Consider the following 26,649-nt stretch of genomic DNA (forward strand, 5'->3'; position numbering starts at 1 on the left):
CATGTTTGTTTTCTCCACAGAGGTGAAATTTCAAAGCTATGAAGCCAATAAGATGACTTATTATAATATATATATACTTAATACATTAAGGGACACTCATGTTTAATTATAAATTAGGTTTTGTGTTTTGTTTGCTGGCTTGGTTGATTTTTGGTGAGTTGTTTTGGTGACTTGATAGAGAAAGACCTGACCAGCCCAAATGAATTACATTTCATGGCTTATTTTGCATAACTCATGAATTCCTTTTTTTTTTAAGTGAGTGTGTGTGTGTGTGTGTGTGTGTGTGTGTGTGTGTGTGTGTGAGAAAGAGAGAGAGAGAGAGAGAGAGAGAGAGCACTCAGGTGTTGCTCTAAAGGTGTTGTTCCTCAGGAGCCATTCACCTTGTTATTTGAGACAAGATCACTCGCTGGGATCTGGGGTTCACTTCTTAGGCGAGGTTGGCTGGTTGGCAAGGTCACCTGTCTCCACATTCCCAGTGCCAGGATTACAGGAGAGCTGACATGAGTGATGCCTGGTGGGATTCAGGTCCTCCTGCTTGCTTGGCAAGTTATCTTCCCAAACTTCATAGAAATTTTTTTGCTTTCTTGTCAACTCTCATGATCCTTAACATTCCCTTAATTGAGTAAGGAGGAGATATGACGTCTTCTGGATTGAAGAGGGAAGGGTGTAGACCTTGGCAGATTATCTACTTGACGCAGCAGTGCCCTTTGGCACCATTTGATAGCATTTCTATAAGCTGGTCTTCTACATGGCTTACTTAAAATTCATCATTGTTTCTGTAAGTTAGCTGACGTACATCTAGATATAATTAGGTAAAAACAAAAGCTACAATTTAGCCAGTAAACAGAAACTAAACACTCACTTTAACAATTCAGTAAGGTCTGAACTTCAATCTAGGAGTACAAAAATATATATATATATATATATATTATTTATTTTTTTTTTTTTTTTTTTTTTTCTCAAGACAGGGTTTCAGGGTTTCTCTGTGTAACAGTCCTGCCTGTCCTGGATCTCGCTCTGTAGACCAGGCTGGCCTCAAACTCACAGAGATCCACCTGCCTCTGCCTCCAGAGTGCTGGGCTTAAAGGCGTGAGCCACCATTGCCCGGTTCAAAATTAATTTTAATCAATTTTTAAACAGCTTTGTATTCTGTGATCTTCCCCAGTTCAGCTGTCTCCATATGTAAAAAATAAAAATGCTCAATGGGCTGGAGGTGCCGCTTAGTAGTAGAGTGCTTGCCTAGCTTATATAAGGCCTATATGAAGGCCTAGGCTCACTATAAAAGGAGAAAGAGAAATGTTCAAAGAGAAAAATTCCTTCAAACTTTGAAGTCATGTAAACAACATTTGGAACCAGAATACAGAACACCTAAGTCTGCTTATCCTGTGGTGGCTAACACTGGATTTGGGCCTAAAGATGACTTTGTGACCAGTGAAAGAATGGGACCTGGATATTAGTAAGTAGATACAAAGCTCTTGGCTCCTCTCCCAAAGTCTGACATTAGCTTTCTTTCTCCATAGTGTACTTCGAGGTAGAGTGTGTGTGTAGAGCCTCAATAGGAAGGAAACGGAGAAGAGGGATTCTAATGCTTCTTGGACTTGGCATGATTTGTAGTGAGAAGCCTGCAGTGAGGGCAGATGGTTTTTTGTATACACATACACACACTCACACACACTCATACATAAATCCCAGAGGAATTTATTTTTAGGGTTAGTCTCAGCTGTTCACCATTTCCAGAAAGTGTGGTTACATAACACTTGGCATACATATACACATTGCCTTGAACTGGAGGTGAGCACCAAATGTGACCTTTGTAACAGTATGTTATGTTAACATCACTATATAATTTGAAAAGGAAATATCAGCAGATTTTTGATGATGAACTGGATCTGAAATAATGGGGACTTTTAAAGGTAGCTGTATATAAAAGCTGATCCCCTAAGGCATTTGGGCCAGTGCTCTTGGGGTATTTCTTTTACAAGAGGTATTGCCAGTTTGAAGTAGTAAATACTTAGTTTTTAGCATATAGACTTATTTTGAATTGATGGTGTAGGCTACTCTTCAGATTACTAAAAAGATAACCATTTACAAACCATTGCTGTCCCCTCGTGTGAACTCACGGCTGGACTTGGGACAGGATCAAATGTGGTAAGTCACGTGAGATCTGGAAACGGTAATCTGTAGTACCTTAAGAAACAGGCTTTTGGAAACACTCCCAACTTCTTTTTCCCAGCCCTTGGCCATCTACTTGTGGCTTTAAATTAGTGCCTGTCCCATATTGTGTTTGCTGAGCAATCACCCAGGAAACTATGAAATGGAAATCCAACTAAATCAGGTAGGTTTCTTGAAATAATTTCAAACCCTGGGAAATAGCTTATCTTTCACCTTATATTAGACTTGGCATAGAGAAACCCTGTTTACTATTTTAAAAGAAAACCAAGAAATGAAGATTGGGACAGTGATAGATGCAAAGTAACTCATATGAAGATGGATAAAACTTTTTATAGAAGAAATAATTAGTATGAGGCAGAACCTTTGAAGCAAAATTTTATCTTGACATGTAAATTAACTCCAAATTAAAAAACACCTCAAGACAGGTCCTGTTAGATCTCAGATGATCTTGCTTTAAGCCTGTAATTAAAGTACTCCAGACAAATAGTTGGACTAGCCAAACTGAAGCAGTGGATAATAGATACCACCTTTGCCAATTGTTCAAGACCTTGTTTTGCTTTTTAATTCCTTACAGGTTGACTGGAGATTCAACACATGCGTAAGAGAGGAAGCCCTAAAAATGCAGAGGTCTACAAGGCTCCTTACAAAACTTAGGAGCAGTTAATGCTAACTTTTGGGAAGTCTAGAATCATAATGGTTACTATGAGTCTCTGAGTTAGACTCTCTGTGTGTTTGGTTCACGACACCTTAATAACTGCCAAGCAGATGTTAATGTAGTTCTACCTGTAGGAACCAATGGAAGGGGCTGGAGAGATGGCTCAGTGGTTAAGAACACTGACTGCTCTTCCAGGGTACCAAGTTCAACTCCCAGTAACCACATGGCAATTTACAACCACCTGTAATCCAGGCCCAAAGGATCTGACACTCTCTTCTAGCCTCTACAACCAAGCATGCAAATGTTGCATAGGCCTAACACCCATGACGTAAAGGAAGCATGGTGGTGCACATCTGCAGTCATCAGAAGTTCAAGGCCAGCTTTGGCTATATAGTGATTTTGGGGTCAGTTTGGGCTACATGGGGCTCTGTCTTTAAAAAAAAAACAAACAAAAACAAAAACGAATCCAAAAGAATTAGATCAAGTAATTTGTACAAGTACAGATCTAATGAATACAACTAAAATTTGGAATAAGGCAGAACTCGTGACTTGGTCCACTGACTACAAAAGTACTATCACTTCAGGAACTAAAAGAAAACTTAACCTTTAAAATATTCTTTGCTGAGTTATGCCTTGCAAAATAATAATAAGGCTTACACAACATATTACTGTTTGAGGCCGAGAAAAGAATTATGATATTTTGACTATAGGGGACATTGGAATGTGGCTGGAAAGTGATGTGATATCTGCGTACTTAAGGCTGTTTGCTGACGAAGGTCGCAAACAATCTCCTAGGAGAGGTGAGTAGATGCAACAGATCTTTCACGGCCAGTGCTTGCAAGGTGACAGGCACATTTGAAAGCAGGAAACGTCTTGGAGAGAGAATTCCAGCACTGTGGGCAGCATCCTGGCTATCTCTTAACAGGTGCAGGCCTCACCTGCCTCTTCCTCTGGCCTCTTCTTGGCGCACCGAGAAAGCAGCAAATTGCCCTCCCAGTCCTCTAAGATCAGGGTGGAGGACGGCAGAGGCTCACCCCGCAGTGGCGCCAGGCTCCCACAATGCTGCTCCGGCCGGCCTCGCCAAGCAGGCTGCTACGCAAGTCCAGCAGGGGCAGGGGCGGGGCCGCAGGGGCGGGGCTTCGGGGCTAGGGGCGGGGCCTAGGCGGAGGGGTGAGGCCTCCCGCTGCTCGCGCGCGCCTCCGTGGCTCGCGCGCTGTAGCGCCGGCCGGGCGTCTCTGTGAATCCTTGGCCGCCAATGGGGGAGGTGGAGCCCGGGCCCGCGGGCCCGCTGGAGCCCCCGGAGCCACCTGAAGCGGCGGCAACTCGCTGGCCTGGAGGGATCCGGGTCCTGAAGGTGAGGCGGCAGGGGCGGGGAGAGAGCGGGAGGGCTGTGTCCCCCCCCCTTCGCCAAGCTGCCCGAGGCGGCGGGCGCCCCCCGCCCTGCGTCCCTCCTGCACCGGGCCGGGGCGCCGCGGGCCTGCTGTGGCCTCTGTGCCGCGCCCCCGCCCGGGCCTCGGCCGCCCGGGTCCCCGGCGCTGCCCATCCCTAGCCGCCGCCCGGCAGGCCCACGACTTCGGTCCGCCGCCGCCCCTCCGCCCCCGCATCCCTGGGGCCGCCGTCGCCTCGTCGGGCCTAGCCCAGGGCCCGGGGGCCGGTTCCGGGGGGCTCGGAGGGCGGGCCGCTCCTGGCAGGAGCCAAGCGGCGAGCACGCAGGGTTAGGCGGACACCTGAAGACATCACCCCAGCCAGAGGATGGCGGCGGCGATTGGCCGGGCGCCGCGCTGTGTGCGAGCTGCGCCGGCTGGAGCAGCCACACTGCCCTCGGGACTGGCTACCCGAGTTCCGAACCGGCGCCCTGCTCCAAGGCGCGACACCCCGCGCTCCTCGCTTGGGGACAGTCCCCGAGGATCTGCTGCCTGGGGACTCGCTGGGCGTGTTGGCGGGGGTGGGAGGGAGGAGGAGCAGAGCCCGAAGGGGCACTCCTGCTTGGCTGACAATCTGGGGAGAAGGCAGTGGGGGTGCCGTTATGCAACAGGCAGCCAAGCGGGGCTTTTTGGTAGAATCAGGAGAGTAGGAGGGTAGGAAAACAGATGCAGGCACAGGGGGAGTGGAGCCTTGAAGGTGAGTGATGACAAGAAGTTTCTGTGCAGGAAGAATGCAGAAGGTGAGGTGAGGTCAGCAGAGGTGGTTAAAGGGTGGCTAACTGGGTGGAGTTCTCCACTCACCTCTGAAATAGTGCAGAGACGGTTTTCTGTAGGTTCAGAATATAAATCAAGTGGAATGGAATTCCTCTAGTGTTCTAGAAGAGGAACCAGCAGGATTTAAAACTTGCCAAGGAAGTGGAGGAAGAAAATTGAGATTTAATGTGTTTCAAAACCAGTTTGCCAAACATCGAAAATACATATTGTTAAAAGCAAACATTAAGAAATTAATTGAGATTGTTGTTGAGTAATATTTCCTCTTATTAAGATTATTGGTAAAGTAGCACAAACATGGAATATCAGCAAAGTAGATTTGACACACTTAATGAATTAATGAAACCCATACTCAGTAAAATGTAAATCCTATTTTCTTTCACCTCCCAGTCATAATGCATAGACTTAAAGAACTTCTAGTAGCTTACCTTAGGCTACTTCATAACTGTTATCCACGCTGGAATTTACTCAAGCCTAAAGGAGTGTAATTACTGAAAGTCTTCTGGATATTTAAAATGATAGCAAATAGCAAACTATAAATTGTGAGTAAATTCAATAAAAACAAAAGCTCTGCAGGTCTAACTTAGCAGGAAAATAGTTTTGAGAGGCATGTAGTGTCTTTTGGTATGTAAAAGATGAGCTTTATTCATTTATTTTTTAACCTTGTAACCTTTTTTGGTCATGTTGAAGTGGTGAGTTGTGTGAAAGAGAAATGAAAATCTTTATTGAAGACTGTCTTTCCCTGGTTCCCAAAGTTCCCATTTTGGGGTCATTAAAAAGATTCCAGTGATTGGTTAGTCTTGATGCTTGATCGGTAATGGACTCTCCAGATGAGAGCCTTTCTGGAGGCCTGTCTAGCCCTTGCTTTCCTGCAAGTGGTAACACTCTAATCCTTGTAAATAAGACCATGGAAAATAGGTCTTGTGTGTTCCACATACAGAAGTTCTCTTAAGTTGCTGGGTGGTTCCATTTTTTTAAGTGCAGCCTCTAAAGAATATCTAGGTAAGCAGAAAACTTTCTGAACCTTGAAGAATGTCATAATTGCCCACATGTTTTTCTCTGAAGATGTTTCTAAAGACTTCTCTAGCCTAGGGGTATAGCTCTGGGTTAGGAGGAGGCTTGGTGGTAGAGGGTGTGCTTTGACTGTACAAGGCTCTGGATTTATTCCTTAGCCCCAGCTTCAAAATACTAGCCCTGATCAAACAGGAAGAAGGAAGAAAGACTTTCTGTCCCTTTTATACTTACATCCAATACCAAATCATGAACATTATTCTCAAGTCTTCTTAAAAAGCATGACATAACTAAGCCAACATAACTTAGCCAGACTACATCAAGGACCATCTGCCTGTACATGGCATTGGAACATTTTATTCAAAATATACTCCTAAACCAGGGCTCTGGGCTTGTACCTGTAGTCTCATCTATTCAGAAGGCTAACATGGGAAGATCCTTTAGGCTTAGGGGTTCAGTCAGCCTGAGCAACATAGCAAAAGTGTATCTCAAAGTTCTAAAATTTATCAAATTACTGGACCAGGCTCAAAAGGTTTTCAGATGTTTCCTATGATTTTAAGATTTTGGTTTTGCTAAGCAGGAGAGGATAATAAATTACAGCCAATCTAGTTTGTGAATATTATAATTTGTTTTTTCTTTAAGAATAGTTTTATATTTTTATGAAAAAATAAATTTTTTTAAATTGTGTATGTATGCATGCTTGTGTGCATGTGTACAGACACCAGAGGTGTATGTCAGGTGTCTTTCTCTGTTGGTCTTCACCTTATTTTTTGAGACAGAGTTTCTTACTAAACCAATTCTAGTAGCCTGGCTAACCAGTAAACCTCTGGGTCTCCACCTTCCAACGATGGGATTTCCTGTGTTTGCTGCCACTTGTGTGCAGGGAATTGAACTCAGATCCCCATGCTTGCATGCCAAGCATATTACCAATTGAGCTATCTGCTCAGCCCTAATTTTTTGTCTAAACAAAGAAGTTACGTATTATTTTCTTGAGACAGGGTCCTACTGTGTAGCCTTGACTTTGACTGTCTGAAACTTGCTATGTATTCCAGGTTGATCTAGAACTTTCAGCAATCCTCCTGCCTTTGTTCCTGAATGCTATATATAGTTCTAAACAACTAATGCCAAAATGTAGCTGGAAGTTTCTCTGTCCCATCTAGCCAGGTGGTCTGGATGAATCTCTCCCACCTGAGCTCTCACAGCCGCTTATAAAATATCATTCAGAGGCTTATATTAATTACAAACTGTATGGCCTATGGCTCAGGCTTCTTGCTAGCTAGCACTTATGTCTTAACCCATTTCTGTTCATCTACGCATTGCCACGTGGCTTTGTGGCGTTACCTGTTCTCTCATATCTTGCTTCTCCTGGTGGTGGTTCATAGCATCTCTCTTCACTCCATCCTTCTCTCTGTATCTCTGCTTGGATTTCCCGCCTGGCTGTAAGCTTTTTTGCCATAGGTCAAAACAACTTTATTTGTTGTCCAATGGGAGCCACACATATTCACAGCATACAGAAAGACATCCCACAGCAGCACAACATTTTAATGAGCTGAGCTGCTCTTCCTCTCCTAGTGTCACACTCTTCCCGGTCCTTAGGAATACTCCACCATGGGATATTGTTTAAAGTCTTATTTTAAAGCTTGAATGCAGAAACATCTCCTACCTTAAGGTAGTCTACATCCTAATGGAACTGACTAAGGATGAAGATTGGCCAGGCCTGTTTTGACCATATGAGACTTCTGTGTATGATTTACTATCTTTGAAGTGATCATAGCTCTCATATATTGTCTTTATTTTTAGAATTAGAAGTGTTAAGCTCAAGTACTGGCTACTCAAGTCATAGCCTACATTAAAATGTTTAGCATTGTAGACAGACTTTAATATTTAAAAAAAATTTTTTTTTTAGATTTATTTGATTTTATGTGATGCATGCTGGTGTCTGTGGAAATCAGAAGAGGGCTTTAGATCCCCTAGTTAATGAATGGTTATGAACCACCATGTAGGTTCAGGGAACTAACCTGGATCCTCCGCAAGAGCAACAGGGGTTTTTAACAGCTGAGCTATCTCTCCAATCCTGACTTTTAAATTGTAAGTCTTTGTACACATGTTTGATATGATGCGTGATTATAATTGTGTTCTCTTTTGGATAAATTTGTGATAGCAGGTTTTATAAAAGTAAAGGGGAAAGTAAAGTGTCCTCAAATGAGCAATTTCAAGCTAGTTGGTTCTTAGAAGTTGAAGGCTGTTCAGAGGACAATGTCACCTGTAACATTAAGGGTCCTTTCCAGCAGTTCCTCATATGTTGGGCAGTAGAGCAAGACATTCCTGAGAAGGAAGCACTAGGTAACTCAGCAGCGGCTGATAATAGCCCAAGTCTGTCTTTGTTATTGTTGCTGTATGCCTTTGCTTTGCTTGTTTTCAAGGCCTTTTAAATGGCTATTGGCGAGGTGTAGATGAACCATATCTACTAAGGTTCTCTAATTCCTCAGCAGTTTTACTTCACTATGGAGTGTAGATTATAAATAGGAGAGAGATCTTGAAAGGACCAACAAACACATGTGTTTTGATAACATAAAGTTCTTTAAGAAATGTATAGTCTTCAAGGAATACATGTGCACATTTACGAGTGCCTGCTAAAACCCCTGGAAGGTGCTTTATTCTGTATGATTTTGAATAGTTCTAAGATTTTGAGGAGCTGCAGAAAGATCAGTTTAGGGCAGAAAGTGTGACTCAGTTGTAGAGAGCTTATCTGGTATGTCAAAGCTTGTGTTCAATCCCTAGGACTGGTTTTCAAAAGTCTGTTTACCTGTGTTATCCTAGATTTAAACAGTAAGGCATTCATTCCCTTATTATAAATCCATCACATGTAGGAATACCTGTTTACTTACCCGTGTTTTTACTGTTTACTGTAAAACATTTACAAAACCCACATTGGTCTTGAACTTACTTGATCCTCTTGTCTCTGACTGTCCAGTCTCCAGCATCTGGGATTACTTACAGGCATGTGTCTCCATGCCTGGCTTAGTTTACAGTTACTCGTAAGTATTTACTCTCAGTCAAACTAATATTTTCCTTATATGTATTTTATATCTCAGTCCAACTAATACTTCCTTATCTGTTTTCTAATGAGGAATACTAGTGAAAGTGTTTTAAGTTTATTCAATTCCTCATTGTAGCTAATTGATGAAGCTAAGGTGCAGTTTGGGTATCAATTCCTGTGCTCTCACCTGGGTTTTGCACTTGTGTCTGTGACATTATACATTAAAAACACTCCCAAGAGTCTCCGTGGTGAAGAGAGTGAGAAACTAAAGAAACAATTACGATTCATGGTCATATGTGAATAGTAGAAGTGTGTCCAGGGTGAAGATGTCCTGTTGAGAATCCTGTTGTAAGATGGGGTGAGAGCAGTGGGAGGCTCCAAAGAGAACCCGGCATCTGAATAGGGTTTGGAGAGTAAGAGCATGCAGAAGAGGTGGGGAAGATATTTTACACATGCCACCGAGTGGGAGTGGCTAATGTGCTGGGGACACAGATGGTTCGAAAGGACTGAGACAAGCAAAGGGCAGTGGGAAGTCAGTGGAAATTTATTTTTTGTTGACTAGAAATGGCCCATTGTGAAAACAACAGGCAAATGGTGACTTTTAGAAACTATTTGTTGTTGTTCCATTTTTGTTTGTGTTTTGAAACAGTCTCAATCTGTAGTCCAGACTGCCTTGGAACTCACTTACGTAGGCTGAGTTGTCCTTACACTCTAGAAACCCTCCTTGCGCTTCGGCCTGACTGCTGGATTATAGGCATGCCCCATTTTGCCTGGCTGGACATTTTTATATGCACTCTTAACAGTTGTTTTGCTGTAAGATAGCTTGACTTCACAGTTTGTATGTGAATTTCACATACTGTGGTTATAAAATGCCAGCAGTAATTGTTTTGAAGCATGCCGGGAATGGGAAGGATATTTGTGTTATAAGACTGTGCTTAGTGCTCTGTGTGTTTATTTGGACTGTGGGGTCTAGAAAGTCTGTACTGCCAGATCAGAGTAGGGAGGTTGTTATCAACTCACTTCTTTGTGTGCAAGGCTTCGTTTATGTGTATCTGATTCAATCTGAAATAAACTAGTAATTATTATTTCTATTTTTTAACTATAAAATAAAATAAAAACATCACATACCAAAATTAACCAGACCCAAAGACTATACAGTGAGAATTGACATTCAAAACAGAAACTTGAAACTGTACATTAAAATTTTACACTTTTAGTATTGAATATGTTTTATGCACTTATCCACCACCAAGACCAAAAAAAACAAAAACAAAAACCTATGACAGAATTAGGACTAGACGAGCATAAACACATGTCCATTCCCAGCACTTGCTCCTTATAGTCAGCTTTTTTTGTTCTCTTTTCTTCAATGAGGACTCTGTGAGTAACATGTCCGTTTGTTGGTATCTGTGCATACACAATCGACTATTACTGTTCTATTCTTTAGAGTAATGATGTGTGAGTTAGGTTCACATTGCTGAGACAGAGTAGCCTAATGAAACAACTTAGGTGGAAGCCAAGTTTATTTTGGCTCATGGTTTTAGAGGGTCCCAAGCCATCAAGATGCGAAGGCAGAGTCTATGCCTACTGGAGTGCACATCATGTTGAATCAGGAAATAGAAAGCACCTTAGAAGGAAGGGCTGGCCTATAACCTTAAAAGACCCACTCCAGAGAGCTACCTCTATCAGGTTAGTCCCTACTCCTAAAAGTTCCCAGCTTCCCTGAAGAGCATATCAGCTGGGAAGCAAGCACTCTGAGTGCGTGCATGCGTGCGTGCTCGTGTGTGTGCGCTCGTGCGCATGTATTTGAGACAGTTGAGACAGGGTCTCACCTTGTAGTGCTGGTTTGCCTGGAAATTTGCAGACTCGGCTGGCCTTGAACTCACAAAGATCTGCCTGCATCTCCCTTTGAATGCTAGGAATAGTGGTGTGTACCTATGGCTAGTCAGGAACAAGCCTTTGAAAGTGAGTCTTGGGTTCAGATTCAGCCCAGAACAGATTTGAACTAAATAAGTCAAAATGTTAAAAATTTGCCCAGGGTAGGTAGTATATCTATATTTTGTTAGCATTTCCCTGTAAACAAAAAGAATGGGTCAAATGAGATGATAGATGGAGGCCTAAAGAAGGGTGTAGTGTTCTCTAAAGGGACAGAGTCGATAAAACATGTTAAAGGGGATTTATTATACTGATTACTATATATTGATATTATGTAGTGCAGATAGTTCAACAATAGCTGTCTCTCAATGAAAGGCTGAGAAGCTGGTAGTTGTTGAGCCCACAAGGCTAGTTGTCCCAGCACTCCCAGTCTGGTACTGGAGTCTGGGAAGATTGCTGAAGAGCTGCTGGTTTCACTCCGTGCTGGAATCCTGAAGAAGTATTTGATACCAGCCATAGTAACAGGGTAGACGGAACTTGACAGCAAAGTGAAGAGAAGCAGGTAAAAGCAAAGCTTCCTCTTCCACGTTCTTTTATGAGGGCTGCCACGAGGTGTGGCCCAGATTTAGGGTGGGTCTTCCTGCTTCAGTAATCTGTTTAAGAAGATTCCTCACTGGAGTGCCCTGCATCTTGGTTTTAGTTAATTCTAGATGTAGTCAAGTTGACAGCCAAGATTTACTGCCACAGAATGCATCCTTGGGCAGTTATGACTTAGTATAAGGACTGAACAGATGTAAATCAGACAATGTTCTTGTTTATGATTTCTTTCTCTTGGTATTTTTTTTTTTTTTAGAGGAATATGAAACACAATGGGAGCAGAAATTGTTTGAATAGAAGAAGTAGGTTTGGTTCTCGAGAAAGAGACTGGCTGAGAGAAGATGTGAAGAGAGGCTGTGTTTACCTGTATGGAGCAGACACGACCACTGCCACTACAACCACCACCTCTTCCTCTTCCTCCACTTCTGACTTACATCTTGTCCTTTGCACAGTAGAGACACCGGCATCAGAAATATGTGCTGGAGAGGGAAGAGAAAGTCTCTATCTGCAGCTTCATGGAGACTTGGTCAGGTGAGGTCTCGGGTTTTTTGTTGCTATTGCTTTGTTTTGAGCCAGGAGTGTCTCCCATGCCTCATGGTGGTCTTAAACTCACAGTTCTTCTGCTTCAGCCTCTTACATGCTAGGATTATAGGCATGTACTATTACACTGAGCTGAGCTCTGAGTCTTAACCCTGATTCTTCTGTAATATTAGTAACATGCATTTCTGGTTAGAAGTGGGCTTAAGGATTATAATCACACCCTGTAACTGATGGTGATTTTGGAGTCATTGGGCATGAGAAAGATTTGTCCTTGGAATACTTTATGATTTTAAAAGTTACTATTTTATATGTAGTATATCCACATGTTTATGCATATGCATGTAGAAGGCCAGAGGTTTATGTCAAGTGTCTTCCTCTATTTCTAAGGATTTATTTTTTTTAAAATATGTTTAGGTGTGTGTGTTTACATGTGTGTATGTGCACATGAGCTGCCTGACTGGGTGCTGGGAACCTAACTCAGGTCCTCTGGAAAAGCAACAAGTGTGCTTAACTGCTAAGCCATCTCTCTAGGCCCTGTTTCTTGACGTAGCTAGATTCTTCCCGGACCCTGGGAGGGGACTATCGAGGGGTTGGACCCCCATAGTCCACGATAGTAGCTGCTCAGCCTGGAGCTCCTCAGCTGCTCGGCTGACCGTCAGTGGGCAGTCTGTGCCCCTAGTGCTGGTGTTGCAGGCAGGCATCAGTCACCACTCCTGGCCTGTGTGTGGTGGTCGGGGCTCCAAGCTCAGATCCTCATGCTTACGTGGCAGATACTTTACTGACTGAGCATCTTCCCAGTCTCTTATTTTATGATTCTCGAGTTTACCACTATAATGAAGGAAAACTTAATAGTTCTTCTATTTGGAACACACTGTAGGTCCTATGTACAAATTTAAACTTAAAAAAAAAAAAATGACCTTTTGGGGAAGTGTAATAGGACAAACTTGAAGTGTACCAAAGGGTACAGAGTGAGAAGTCCTCTGTCTGCCATTCCCAGCCATCCAGGCCTTTTCATTGTCACTATCAGTTTCTCATACATCTGAGCACACGTGCTTATGCCTCTACACCCACATTTTAAAAGCAGTGATGCAGTATACAACACATTGTTGACTTAATAGCTAAGAGATATTTCTGTATTCTCATTTATATAAATGTAATTTATTTAATGACTATTCTGCTTTATGGGTCACCATAGTTTTAGCTAATCTCTCTAATCTCTCATTATGGATATTAGCCTGCTACTAGTTTTTAGCACAGTGGACAGTGCCACAGCTGAACTCCTCTGTACCTGCTATCTCCCAGAGGAGTCTCTGTGGAGGTAAGCCCCTAGAAGTGCAGTATCCTTGGTCAAAGGATATGACCATTTATAATTTTGATACATATTTTCAACCTCTTCATAGAGGTTATATTTCCATCTAAAATATAAAAACATTGGGCTGGAGAGATTTCTTAGCAGTTAAGAGCACTTGGCTGCTCTTCTAGAGGATCTAGGTTCTTTTCCTAGGACCAACATGGTGGTTTTCAACTATCTGTAACTCCAGTTTCAGGGAATCCAACACCCTCTTCTGGCTTCCTTGAGCATCAGGCAGGCACATGGTGCACAGACATACATGTAGATAAAACATGCATACATATAAAATAAATCTTTACTTTTTTTTTTTAATTAAAAAAGATCCCTAAAATAAAATATAAAAGTATACCCATTTCTTCCTTCCTTTCTCCGAAACATATTGGCATTATGGTTTTTTGTTTGTTTGTTTGTTTTGTTTTGTTTTTTAAGTTTCTTGAGACAGGGTTTCTCTGTGTAAACACCTGGTTGTCCTGGAACTCACTCTGTAGACCAGACTGTAGAACTCACAGAGATCCACCTGCCTCTGCCTCTCTAGAACTGGAAGTAAAGGCATGCACCACCACCACCTGGGAGCATTAAGTTTTATACCTAAGTATAGACACATATTCTTGCATGAGCTGAACCTGCTTATAGAGAATAATAGTTATCAGTTTTTATTTGTTTGTTCATTATTTACTTAAGGTTCTGGGTTTAAACCCAAGGCCTCAACCATATTAGACAAGCACTGAACACTGAGCTATGCTTCTAGCCTTTGTTGACAGTTTTAAAATTAGAGAATCATGAAGTCAGCTTTCCAAAGACTATCATTTTCCAAGCCTACTCAAAGGTGAATAGGTAGTTTTTTGTTTGTTTTTGAGACAAGGGCTCACATACCTGAGACTGGCCTTGAATTCCTGATCTGTTGTAAAATTTTTTTTTAAGGTGTATTACTTTTGTTTATGTTGTATTTTTTTAACTCTGTCAAACTGTGTTATTGTGCCTGTCTAAAACACCTGATGGGCTAATAAAGAACTGAACGGCCAATAGCAAGGCAGGAGAAAGGATAGGCGGGGCTGACAGGCAGAGAGAATAGATAGTAGGAGGACTCTGGAAAAAAAAGAGATGGAGGAGAGAAAAGAAGTAGCCAGAGAAGGAGGAAGGCTCCAGGGTCCAGCCACCCAGCTATACAGGAAACCGTGGAGTAAGAGTAAGATTTACAGAAGTAAGAGAATGAGAAAAGCCCAGAGGCAAAAAGTAGACAGGATAATTTAAAGTTAAGAAAAGCTGGCAAGAAACAAGCCATGCTAAGGCCGGACATTCATAATTCAGAATAAGCCTTGCTGTGTGACTTATTTGGGAGCTGGGTTGTGGGCCCCACAAAAGAGTGAAAAACGACACTGATCCTTCTGCCTCCTCCTACCAAATGCTGGGGACAGAGGAGGGCACCACCATAACAGGCGCAAATAGGAATTTTGCTATTCTGTTGTTCTAGTATTTATTTCTCTTAATGAGTAAAGTTGAACATATTTGCACAAGCTTAAAAGTAATTTGTGTCACAATTTTTTATATAATTTATATAAATATGAAGAAAAATAATCTAGTAGTAGTTTTATACTGTGCCTCTGAACTCTGTAATTCAATTAAAAAAAAGCATTCGTCCTTTAAATGTTTCACTATAGTTTTCTGTCCTTTCCAGCAGTGCAGACGCCTCTAAACAGAATTCCAACCTGTGGATTAAGCATTGTTGAAGTGCAATTGAGAAGTGAAGCTACTCACACCTTAGAGGTGTGGTAATAGTAGTAACACCTTTAGCTGAGCCAAAAGCTGATGCCTCTTTCAAAGTGTGAACTGAGGTTTACTGTGTATTCTTTTTAGGATCTGTACGGAATCCTGAAAAAGAAGATTAGCGTTTGAATATTTTCCTTGTTCCCAAGTTAACTACATTTCTTAAATCCTTTTGTGTAGCAAAAGGATCAGACTGGGTGATCCTTAGGCTCTTCTAAATCTTAACACTGGTTCTGATCTAATTTTATCAGGTGGAAAGCCTTGACCTAGATTCCAGCAGGTAGTGGTGGATGATGCTCACTTATTTAGGCAGACGACTTACTCATTTACAAATGTTGGCATTAGAAGATGTCAGGAATGTGAAGAAATACCCCTCCATTACTTTCTTCCCACTAGTTGTGTAATTAGTTAAGAATGGGAATGTGATATAGTTTATTTACATATGAGAATGTAAACTGTAATTAAGGTGGAATGTTTATCTCTTGTTAGCCTGTAGCTTTGATAATTAATAGTGAAGTATCTCTTTGAAGATATACTTTATTAGAACATACTGAAAATACTGTTGATCCTCTGATGGACAGCATGGGTGTGCTTTCCTTACTGGAGTAAGAAGAAGGAGGAGGCTTCCTGCTCTCAACTAACTCCCAGTGCTTACTTGCACTCGTTGGTGCTGTTAGTATTACCCATTTTCTCATCGCATCTTTACAAGAATTTTCATGTGGTCTCATTTCTTTAATGTGAGGTAGATTGATGCTTTGAGACGGTCCAGTGACCAGCCCAAGGTCAGGCAGATACTGCTAGGCAGTTAAAATGACGTTCAAGGTGCCTGATGGACTTTCTTCCCAGTAAAAGGTCTTGGAGGAGAGGAGCTGGCAGAACATCTCCCCTTATCCAGTTTTACTGACTAATCATGTCTGCTTCCAGATCTTAGATCTCATACTTAGCTGTTCATTGCTTAAGTTAGTCTTCTGTTATCTAATCAGAGGAGTAGGCCCTTTCCTTAGAAGAGCCCTTTGTAAAGTAGTTGATAATCGCTGAGACACTATTGTTTTTGAGAACCTTTCTTGCTGATTACTGAAGTGTCTGTGTGCTTATTGAAGAAACTTTGGAAAATGAAAAAGCATAAAGAGAAATAATAATATTCACTGTGTATGCTTCATATAGATTACCTCATTAAATCTACTCTTGTGAAGGAAATGGTTTCTATTGTATAGGCATAGTAAATGATATTTGAGGGTTTACTCTTAAAAGTAATCAGCAAGGGGGAGGGAACCAAAGGAGAAGGGGGTGGGGAAACTGTGGTTGGTATGTAAAATGAACAACAACAACAAAATTACTAAAAACAAAAAGAGTAATCAGCAAGAAAGTGGTTGAGCTGGAGTTTGAACCCTGGCATTCTAACACCAGACCCCATCCTCACAACTTATATTGGTAACTTTTATTTCACCAGATAATTTACAATTATACACACTTTTAATAACTACATATTTGAGCTCATGTCATATATTCAATTTTATATCCTTATAATTCTCTTAGTATAAGATCATCTTAATTTTATTATTATTAAAATTTTGACTTTAGACACAGTTTTAATAGTTTCAGGCTATTCTGTCTTACAGGTATATTATATGTTGCTTAAAAATTGAGTGCTGGGGGCCAGGGAGATGATGCAGCATGTAACGGTACTTGCTGCCAAGCCTGACAAGTTAGATCCCTGATACTCACATAGGAGACATGCATACCATGGACTAAACCTCTGAAACTATAAGCAAGCTCCCAGTTAATGCTTTCTTTGTAGGAGTTGGTCATGGTGTCTCTTCACAGCAAGAGAACAGGGACTAAGACAGCTTGTGATTCAGTATACTAGAAGGGTTACAAACTTATGGGATTGGAGCATTTGAAGGAACCTCTAAGGGTCATCTACTAATGAAAGAAATAAGTGTGCCCAACCCAGTAGCACCCTCATGTCCATCGTGTGCTGGGGCAGGGTCTTTGGTTGTCTGAACTGCTGGGAAGTTATACCAGCATTTAGGCGGGAAGTGATAAAAAAGCTTAATATGTCAAATGTGTGGCACAGCAAATTATCCTGTCCCTAAAGTCAGGAACTTCCCAATGGGAGTCACAAGAGCATTTATTTCCTTTTGTTTTGTAAATGTGGAACAGGCCCAGGGTTGGCTGTGTGTTCCTGTAGCTGACTGATGGCAAAGCTGCATTTGGGACAAAAGTGTTTCCCTCTCAGTCTAGTTTTCACCTTGTGCTTTTTGTCCTGGCCTTTTTCTGTTGAGCTGTTTAAGCAGCAAATGACTCATCAGAGAAGCTTAGTGTAATCATTCCCTTTTCCCTTCACTCTGAAAAGTTGTAATAAGATCATGCATAATAAAAACAGATTACCCTTTGACTCTCTGTCTTATATCTGCTTTGATTCTTCGTGATCAAAATGACTAAGATGTTAAGTGTTTGATAGCCATCTTTTTAAGGTAAGCTCTGAGAGCTAATAAGATGTTTATAGCAGAAGATAACGCAGAGGGATTTGGGTTCTTGAGTTTCAATCTTTCTGTCAAATCATCAAAACTTCATTTTATATAGATGGGTAGAGGTACACACATATCTATATTTATACACATGCATCCCCTCCCCCAGGGCAGTGATGAGGATCAAACTTAGGGCTTTGTAGATATACACTTTTACTACTTAGCTAAATTCTCCTCCCTCTTTACTGTATTTTGAAGTAGAGTGTGATTCTGTGTCAAGACTGTTATTAAGATAGAGGAAAAGATTTGTCTTTGTATTTCTCATGGCAGCCCTCTGTTTCTGAGAGGGTGCCTCAGGTAGCCCAGGCTGGCCTTGAATTTGTTGTGTAGCCTAAATGACCTTGATCAGGAGTGTCATCTACCGTTAATTACCTCCTGCTGTTTATTCACATGTGCTGATTACAGGTGTGTGCCACCACGCCTGGCTTTTAGTACTATTTTAAGACTTTATAGAGAATATGTGTTAGGCTGCAGAGCTAGCTCAGTCGTTCGTGACCTGGAAATAGTAACCAAGTAGAGAAGTAAGTACAAGCATGAGGCCTGAGTTAGATCCCCAACCTGTGTAACAGAACTGGGCATGGTGGTGCCAGCTTGTATTCCGAGTGCTAGGGATGTGGAGATGGGATGTGGAGCTCACTGGCCAGCCTACTTGGTGAGTCTTGGCTGGTGAGAGACTGTCTCAATAGAAAAGTAGTGGGAGAACAGTACCCAGTGTTGTCCTGTCACACACATGCAGACATGAATATGCACTGTGTTATACATTACAAAATCAGTATTGGTCATTTTTATCTTCAGACTTTCTTTTGCATTTTAATACTTGGAAAATCAGCATGCACTGCCGGGTGGTGGCGCACGCCTTTAATCCCAGCACTGGGAGGCAGAGGCAGGCGGATCTCTGAGTTTGAGGCTAGCCTCGTCTACAAAGTGAGTTCCAGGACAGCTAGGACTGTTACACAGAGAAACCCTGTCTCAAAAAATCAAAAAAAAAAAAAAAAAAAAAAGAAAGAAAGAAAAAAAAAAAAGAAAATCAGCATGCATCTTACAGTTGGTGGCCAGTGATAGTTTGATAGTTTAATTAATTGGCAGTGATTTTTCTCTCTTAATATTTGTTCTGACACTATCTGGTTAATTGCAGTGTTCTTCTGACACTGGACTCACCAGGGTTAATGCTGACTTGAGAAATTAAGGACTTAGTTCATGTTTGGTGGGCAGTGAAGGAGTCAAAATATGTGAAATCTCTTAAATTAAAATTTACTGACATTAAAACATTTTGCCCAATTTTACATTTTAAAAAAGTCTTTTCACAGTTAGTAAAAAGTCAGCTTGTATTTTGGCTCAGAGTATCTCTTGATTTTTTCTGTGGAAGGAATAAAAATTATATTTAAGGAGGAGGAGGAGGAGAACTGGGGAGATGGCTCAATGGATGCTGCCAGCTGAGCCCCAGGACCCATGTGGTAGAAGGAGAGAACTGACTCCTGCAGGTTGTCCTCTGACCTCCACATGTGTACCGTGTGTGTGCCTGCTTCCCCACCCCATGCACAGGCACAAACTAAAAAAATGTAATAAAAGCTAAAAGAAAAAAAAAGGGCATGGTTGGTCAAGCAAGAATGCCCTTATTTGGGGACATGTATAGGGTCAAGATACATTCTATACATGTATGAAATTGTAAAAGAATAAATGAAACACACACACACAGACACACAAATGCACACAAAAAGAATGATCTTATTTCAGAATGGAGCAGCTCTTCTGGGGTCCCCAGTCCACCTGCACTTGTGAATAACTGCGTATAAATTGGAAGTTCCCATGAGCTGCTCAAGTTCAGTAGTCGGGAAGACTCAGTGGAAGTGGGGAAAGCACAGTGGGCAGGATTATAGTTTGGATCTAAAGGGTACAAATCAGAACTGCAGCTGAAGAGAAGCAGGGCAAGGTCTGGGAGGATCCCCGTTCTAGGCTTCTGTGCCTTTGGTCTGTGGACTATCAAGCCTGTTCCCCTCCAACCACATTGAAGTTTTTGCCACCTAGGAAGCTTTACCAAGCTTCTACAGAACCCTGTTGGGGCTTTGTACAAAAGAGTTGATTGACTGAATCAGTGTGTACATGACTGACCCAATCTCCAGCCCCTTTGGTTTACCAATCTGGATCAGGTTGGCCTAGAATACCAACTCTTTAATTACATGGCTGGTTGTTCTGGTGACAGGGTTCCATCCTGAGTCACTTTCTTTCTTAGCATAAACTCAGGGGTTACCTAAGTGGTCTATCAATAGCAAAGACCCTCCTTGGAATCTGCTTCCTAGGAACCAGGAACAAGGTCTTTGTTACACAACTGTGGTGCATTAAAAAATAGTATATCTTTCAAGGGGTGATATAGTAGATGTAATAAAACACAGGCATTTAAAATAACCTTTTAGGGACCATGGAGTGAATTGACATGTGAAGTGTTATTTGAGTTATATTTTGCATAAATTACTTTAGCAAATTATCAGCAAATAATTAGCAAAAATCATATAGTTTTCCTTAAAAGAAATTTTGGTTTTGTAATGAAATAGACACAGTTCAAAAGGGCTGTTCTTTTTTTTTTTTTTGGTTTTTCGAGACAGGGTTTCTCTGTGTAGCTTTGCGCCTTTCCTGGAGCTCACTTGGTAGCCAGCTGCCTCGAACTCACAGAGATCCACCTGGCTCTGCTTCCCGAGTGCTGGGATTAAAGCCGTGCGCCACCACCGCCCGGCAAAAGGGCTGTTCTTGTTGTGACACTTTGAACCTCATTTTTCTTCTTTCTGAAATAGGCATAGCTTTGTGATACTTTGTGTGATACCAGAGATACCTTCAAGCATAGCATGAGGTAGAAATTATCCTTTTTATTACAATTGGAATTATTCTCTTTAGTGTCAATTGGCATTTGCCGATTTTATCATCAAAAGTGCCTGGGGATTGAATTGTAATCTGAATTCAGTGTAGAGAACAGCACTGTACTTTGCCAACATCTTCAGTGATGTGTTACTTCGTAAGTGAGATGTTCATAGTGTGTGCTTTTGTTTTCCACTGTTAACCAGAACTCGGTGCTTGTTCGCTGCTTTAGAAACAGGTTCTCACTGTGTAGTCCAGACTTTCTTGGAATCTCTGATCCTCTTGCCTCTACTGGATTGTAGAGATTGTGCTGGAATTGTAGATGGTATTACAGTTTGTAACACCCTGTCTGGGTAGAACTCATTTTGGGCTGGGGAAGGAGTGGTGCTGGGATTGAACCCAGGGCCTTACTCCTACTAGGCAAGTGCTCTCTGCCACTGAGCCACATTTTTAACCCCTAACTAGAACTCTGAGGAAATCTATGTGCTGAAATGTACCCTTCACTTACATAAGTCTTAGCTGGAGCACTGTTTAGAATGACTAGATACAGAAACACAGTTGACTGAGGAAATAATCTGCCATCATGGCTTCCCTGCTGCCTTGCTGGCTGGTGTGGGGAGAACTGAAAACTCATGCATGTTCAGGTTTCCAGGGTCAGTTGTCTGGCTGTCGCTTCAGAGGAGTAATAGACGGGGTTTATGTGCTGATTGTAACTTTCTGTGACAATTCACCTCCTCTATTTTGCAGCATGTCATTTCCCTTTGATTTGTGAAAGATTTAACAAATAGCTAGTTACCAGCCTGTTAAACTTTTGAAACTTTGGAACAAAAAAATTGAGCTGTAAGCATATTATCTCCTTTCTTTCCCCCATATTCTCTACTCTTTAAAGCACATGAGCCTAATGAGTAAATGGAATTAGTCTTCCACTTTACTCAGTCTTACATGTCCTGAGATACTACTTATTTACTAATTTGTTAGATTAATGAGAGCACATGTGGAGGTTCTCTTAATTTTTTCATGCAACCTGGGAAAATGCTTTTGTTATGATATATAAATGATATATATAAAGAGGGTTTTCCAAATCTGCAAAGCTTTTATTTAGGCTGGTAATTTGATCATGCAAAAATACATCAGAATTGGGATGTTTCCATTTCACTCTCTTTTCTAGAGAAAAATAGGAAAATTGAGCAAGTGAGAGTTAGCTTTAAAGTGTAGTTATGGGAGTCAGCAAGATGGCTCAGTGGTTAAAGCACTTGCCCCACAAGCCTGACAACCTGCATTTGATTCCTGAATCCAGTGGTGGAAGGAAAGAAACAGCCTCTTGAAACTATCCTCTGACCTACATAGGTACCCCTCCAAAGAAATGAAATGAATTAATTATGAATATGAGATCATCCTGTGGAATTTTGCTATTGAAATACAATGAACTCTAAGTTCTGTAGGGAGTAGAGTCAGGGGGAAATTTGCATTATATTTGGAAGATGTCTTAGCTTAGATATTTCAAGTTTAAGTTGTAAGAGGATGATACTGGTCATATGGCTCAAGTTGATTTCTACAGGTGCCTCTTATGCCTGTGACAAGTGATGATAGTTTCATTATCGAGCATCTTGGTGTGTTAAGATTCTTCATGATATTTGGACCAAATCTACCAATGTGAATTCTCACTGTGCCTGATCTTATTCAGAGTGACAATATAGAGCAAGTCTGATCCTTTTGACAGGATTTTATAAGTTCTCCTTAAATGCTTTAATTTACATTTATTCATTATGTGTACTGTGTGTGCTCACACTTTCTTACACCATAGTACACATGTGTAGATCAGAGGACAACTTCAGGAGTTAATTCTCTCCATCTTTGGGTCCTGGCAAGTGCCTTTAGCTATTAAGCCATGTTGCTGACCCTATAAATTCTTCTTAAACTTGTCTTTATCTTGCTGATCTCTGGAATTAGTTGTCTAGCCAGTCTAACCAAATCAGTGAGCTCTGGGCTCAGTGAGAGGTGGAATCTCAAAAAAAAAAAAAAAAAAAAAAAAAAGAAACAACAAAAACAAAAAAGGTACTTTGAAAGTAAGGGGGAAATGTGTAAGGAGGGAAACAGCACCCACTGTTGACCTCTGTCTGGCTTCTGCATATGCATACGCACCCCCCTCCCCTTTTTTTGAGACAGAGTTTCTCTGAATAGCCCTGGAACTCAGAGATCTACCTGCCTCCACCTCTGGAGTGCTGGGATTAAAGGCATGTGCCACTACACCCAGCTAAAATCCTTCTTTTAAAGAAAAATTCTGTTTTAGGTTAGAGAAATACCTTCTATTGTCACAAATTGTGGTGAGTTTTGATTTTCTTTGACTAAGGATTAATTGATACTTTTACTCTAAAAAGCTTCTTTTCTATTCATTTCAGTCAGGCATAGTGGCCTACACTTAAAATTCCAGGAGTTGGGAGATATAGACAGCAGGACCACTGTAAATTTGAGGTGAATCTGGGTTACAGAGTGAGTACCAGGCCAGCCAGTACTGCATGGCAGGGCCATATCTCAGAAATAGAAATAGAAAACTACACTATCAGAATGAGTAATAATGTAAAAGCTCAATTCTTCTGTGTCTTTGTGGGCTGTAGGCAGTATCTCCCCTGACCCCTATTCTTAGTAGTAGTAGTAGTAGTAGTAGTAGCAGTAGTAGTTTATTCTGAGTTTATCTTACAGTTTCTGGAAACCAGAGGATCATATTGAGCTGGCCATGGTAGCACATGTTTAGAATCCCAGTACAACTGTCAGGAGTTCTAGGCTAGCATGGGTTATAACAGCAAACACAACAAAAAAATAAGCTAAGCAGGAGGAAGGCAAGGCCAGGTGTTGGTTTATTTTTGGTGTGCTTTCTACAGCAGTTTAGATTCTTTTCTGGTTCTTATTTTGATGCAGGTGTTTGTATGCAACTTTTGTAGTGATTACTCTTTTCATTAGTTTTTATGTAAATCTTGTTGCCTCAGCATTTTATAGTTATTCAAATATAAAAGACTGACCTTCATATCTTTTGACCCTACAGAGAAGTATATTATATTTCTTCTTTATTTGTTCTTGTTTTTAGTTTTATTTTATTTTATTACTTTTTGAATCAAGGTCTCACTTTGTAGCCCTGGCTGTCCTGGAACTCGTTATGTAAACCAGGCCAGCCTGAACTGAGAGATCTGCCTGCCTCTGCCTCCTGAGAGCTGGGACTAAAAGTGTACACCACTATACCTGGCCCTTTTAGTTAGGGCTTCTATTGCTGTGAAGATATATCATGACTACATTAACTCTTATAAAGGAAAACATTTAATTGGGACTGGCTTACAGTTGAGAGGTTAGTCCATTGTCATCATGGTGGGGAGGATGGTGGCATGCAGGCAGACATGCATGGTTCTGAAGAGGTAGCTGAGAGTTCTACATCTGGATGCGTAGGCAGCAGGAAGAGTAAGTGAGCCACTGGGCTTGGCTTGAACTTCCTAAACCTTAAAGCCCACTTCCAGCGACACTTCCTCTTACAAGGCTACACCTACTCCAACAAGAGCACACCTCCTGATAGTGCCACTCCCCGTGAGCCTATGGGGCCGTTTTCATTCAAACCACGATGCCGGCTTTCTTATATTTTTCTAATCAGTGTAATTCCTAAATGCTCTTTACGACCTTTTGAAGGTATATAGACTTTGATGTAGTGCTTGTTGATTGTTTTTTTTTTTCAAGTAGAAGAGATGCTCTATTTTTAATCTATTTAAAATGTAATGCCAATCTTAATTTTTTTTTTACATTATTTGTGTGCAAGCGTGTGTGTGTGTGTGTGTGTGTGTGTGTGTGTGTGTGTGTGTATTGTGGACACATGTTTGCCATTATGGGCATGTGAAGGTCAGAGGACAGCTTGTAGGAGTTGATTCTCTCCTTCCACCATGTGGGTCCCAGGAATCACACTCAGGTCATCAGGCTTGGTGGTGGGGACCTTGTCTTTACCTATTGACCTATCTCACTGACCTCAGTCCTAAACTGTTTTTGAACTACAGTTGTCAGTATGTTAGGGGACACATTACATGCAAGGTATTTTGCTAATAAGCACTTTACATGTTATATAGTCCTTGTTGTAAGAAAGGTAGTCTTAGTAGCAATCCTATGAATTTGATTTTCATTCTCATTATACCAGTAAGGAATTTAATATAGGAAGATTAAATAAGCAGGGATAAGCAGAACTGAGTCTCCAGCCCAGGAATTCTGACTTTTCGAGTCTGTATCTATTACTATTTGCTTTTTTGACAAAAAGAATGATCAGACCTGTCTGCTACTGAGACGGTTGAAACCCTTTCAGTCCACATAGACAGTGGTCATTTTTTTCTTCTGTATTTCCAAAGTATCTTACATCTGCTTTAAAATGCAAAATCACTAGGAGCCTTAGCTTTTAATGTGGACATTTGTAGTAGAATCGTTTGGGGGGTTATCACACCATTCATTCTTAGCGGTTTGGAACATACCTCTGTAAAGCCAATGGAGACAGACACATGGTACCTAGAGCAGAGTCGGCAATGCAGTCTCCATATGCCCTTTTTGAAAGCAGTTATGGCCGAGGAGAGCTCTTTAAGTTACACGTTTGTTGTCGTTGTTCTCACTTTTAGTTTAGATTAGAAGTTCAGAGGACCCCAGGAACCCTGAGTCAGGGTCTGTAGCTCATCTGACCCCGAACTCTTAATCCCCCTGTCTCACCACATGCTGGGATTTTGAGGCCTGTACCAGCAGACTTGCTTCTGAGATTCTAAAGAGGTTTGTGAGGTTGAAACACTGCATCGTCGTGTTTTTGTCCTTTCCTTTGCAGTGCCTTGTGAAGTCTGGTGCTGTCTCAACAGACTGACGTAGAAGGAAATGGGAAAGTTCGGTTGTTTCTGTGAAACTCTCTGTTAAGGAGTTTTAAAAAATGACCTGCATGGTGGCATATGTCTATAATCCCAGCACTACATAAGACCCTTTCTCAAAAAAACAAAAGAAAAGTTGACAAGAACGAAAAGCAGCGATTGCTACTCTTTCTGCTAAACTTTATTTTTTGAAATCATATTTTAAGTAATGTATGTTATTATATAATGGCTATAATATTTGTTTTATGATAAATCTTTGGAAATTCTTAATTTTAATCCCTAATTCAGTAATAACAGTAAATGCAGTTTGTAAACAGAAGCTTTTTCTTTTTTCTTTCTTTCTTTTTTTTTTTTTTTTTTTTTTTTTTTTTTTTTTTTTTGGTTCTCACAATGTAAAAAGGAATCTTGAGACTAATTATGTTGAAAACTACTTGTTTAGACTAGCTGTATGATATTAAAGCAGATCTTGGGCAAGGTAGATGGCCCACTAGGCAAGCATGCTTACTCTACAACTTGAAGATCTGAGCTCGAAATCCCCCACCCACATGAAAATCTGGGTATGGAGCTACTTCCTGGAGCCCCAGCATTAGAAGGTGGAAGCAGGTGGGTCCAAAGTGCTTGCTGACCAGCCAGCCCAGCCCAAAGACAAGTCAGTGAGAGGCTGTCTCCGGGGAATAGGTGGAGATCAATAGAGGAAGATACTTGACATCCTCCACTGGCGTCTGTGTGCACTTGCACACTCATGTGCCTGCGCACACACAGTCTTGCTTGAGCTAGGAGTAAAAATCAAGAAGAAATCAAGAACTGAGGAAAAGAAATACATTTGTAGTACTTACCATGTGTTATGTTTTGAATTGTGTAAGCAGGAGATTGGAGCCCACTGAACAGCCTCTACAGATTGTTTACGATTACTTATCCAGGCTGGGATTTGAAGATCCTGTGCGCATACAGGAGGAGGCTACAAACCCTGACCTCAGCTGCATGATTCGATTTTATGGTGGTAAGGATTTGTCAGTAGCTTTGTGAGTATGTTAACTACTTTTAAATTGATTATTTGCATCTTTACCTTCTGTTTGCTAGAAGTATTTGATATCAAAAGTTATTTTTAAGTCAGTTAAATGTAGCTAGAAACAAATACAACAAAAAATCAGGGAGTAAGGGAAGATTTTTAAAAATTAGCAAAACTCATTGAGCAGCGGTGGTGAA

At 41.2% G+C, this 26,649-nt stretch overlaps 1 protein-coding gene across 1 annotated transcript in view; it reads left to right on the forward strand.

The window, feature by feature from the left end:
* The first annotated feature begins 4,007 nt into the window (after window positions 1-4,007).
* Phlpp2 (PH domain and leucine rich repeat protein phosphatase 2) overlaps window positions 4,008-26,649 on the forward strand; it is a 76,801-nt gene continuing 54,159 nt past the window's right edge. The window contains exons 1-3 of the mRNA XM_028891102.2: window positions 4,008-4,181; window positions 11,802-12,076; window positions 26,310-26,443. Coding sequence (XP_028746935.1) covers window positions 4,083-4,181; window positions 11,802-12,076; window positions 26,310-26,443 — 508 coding nt within the window. The 5' untranslated portion in view covers window positions 4,008-4,082. The remainder of the gene's footprint in view (window positions 4,182-11,801; window positions 12,077-26,309; window positions 26,444-26,649) is intronic.

This window comes from Peromyscus leucopus, chromosome 5 (genome assembly GCF_004664715.2).
Source record: "Peromyscus leucopus breed LL Stock chromosome 5, UCI_PerLeu_2.1, whole genome shotgun sequence".
NCBI classification, from domain to species: domain Eukaryota; kingdom Metazoa; phylum Chordata; class Mammalia; order Rodentia; family Cricetidae; genus Peromyscus; species Peromyscus leucopus.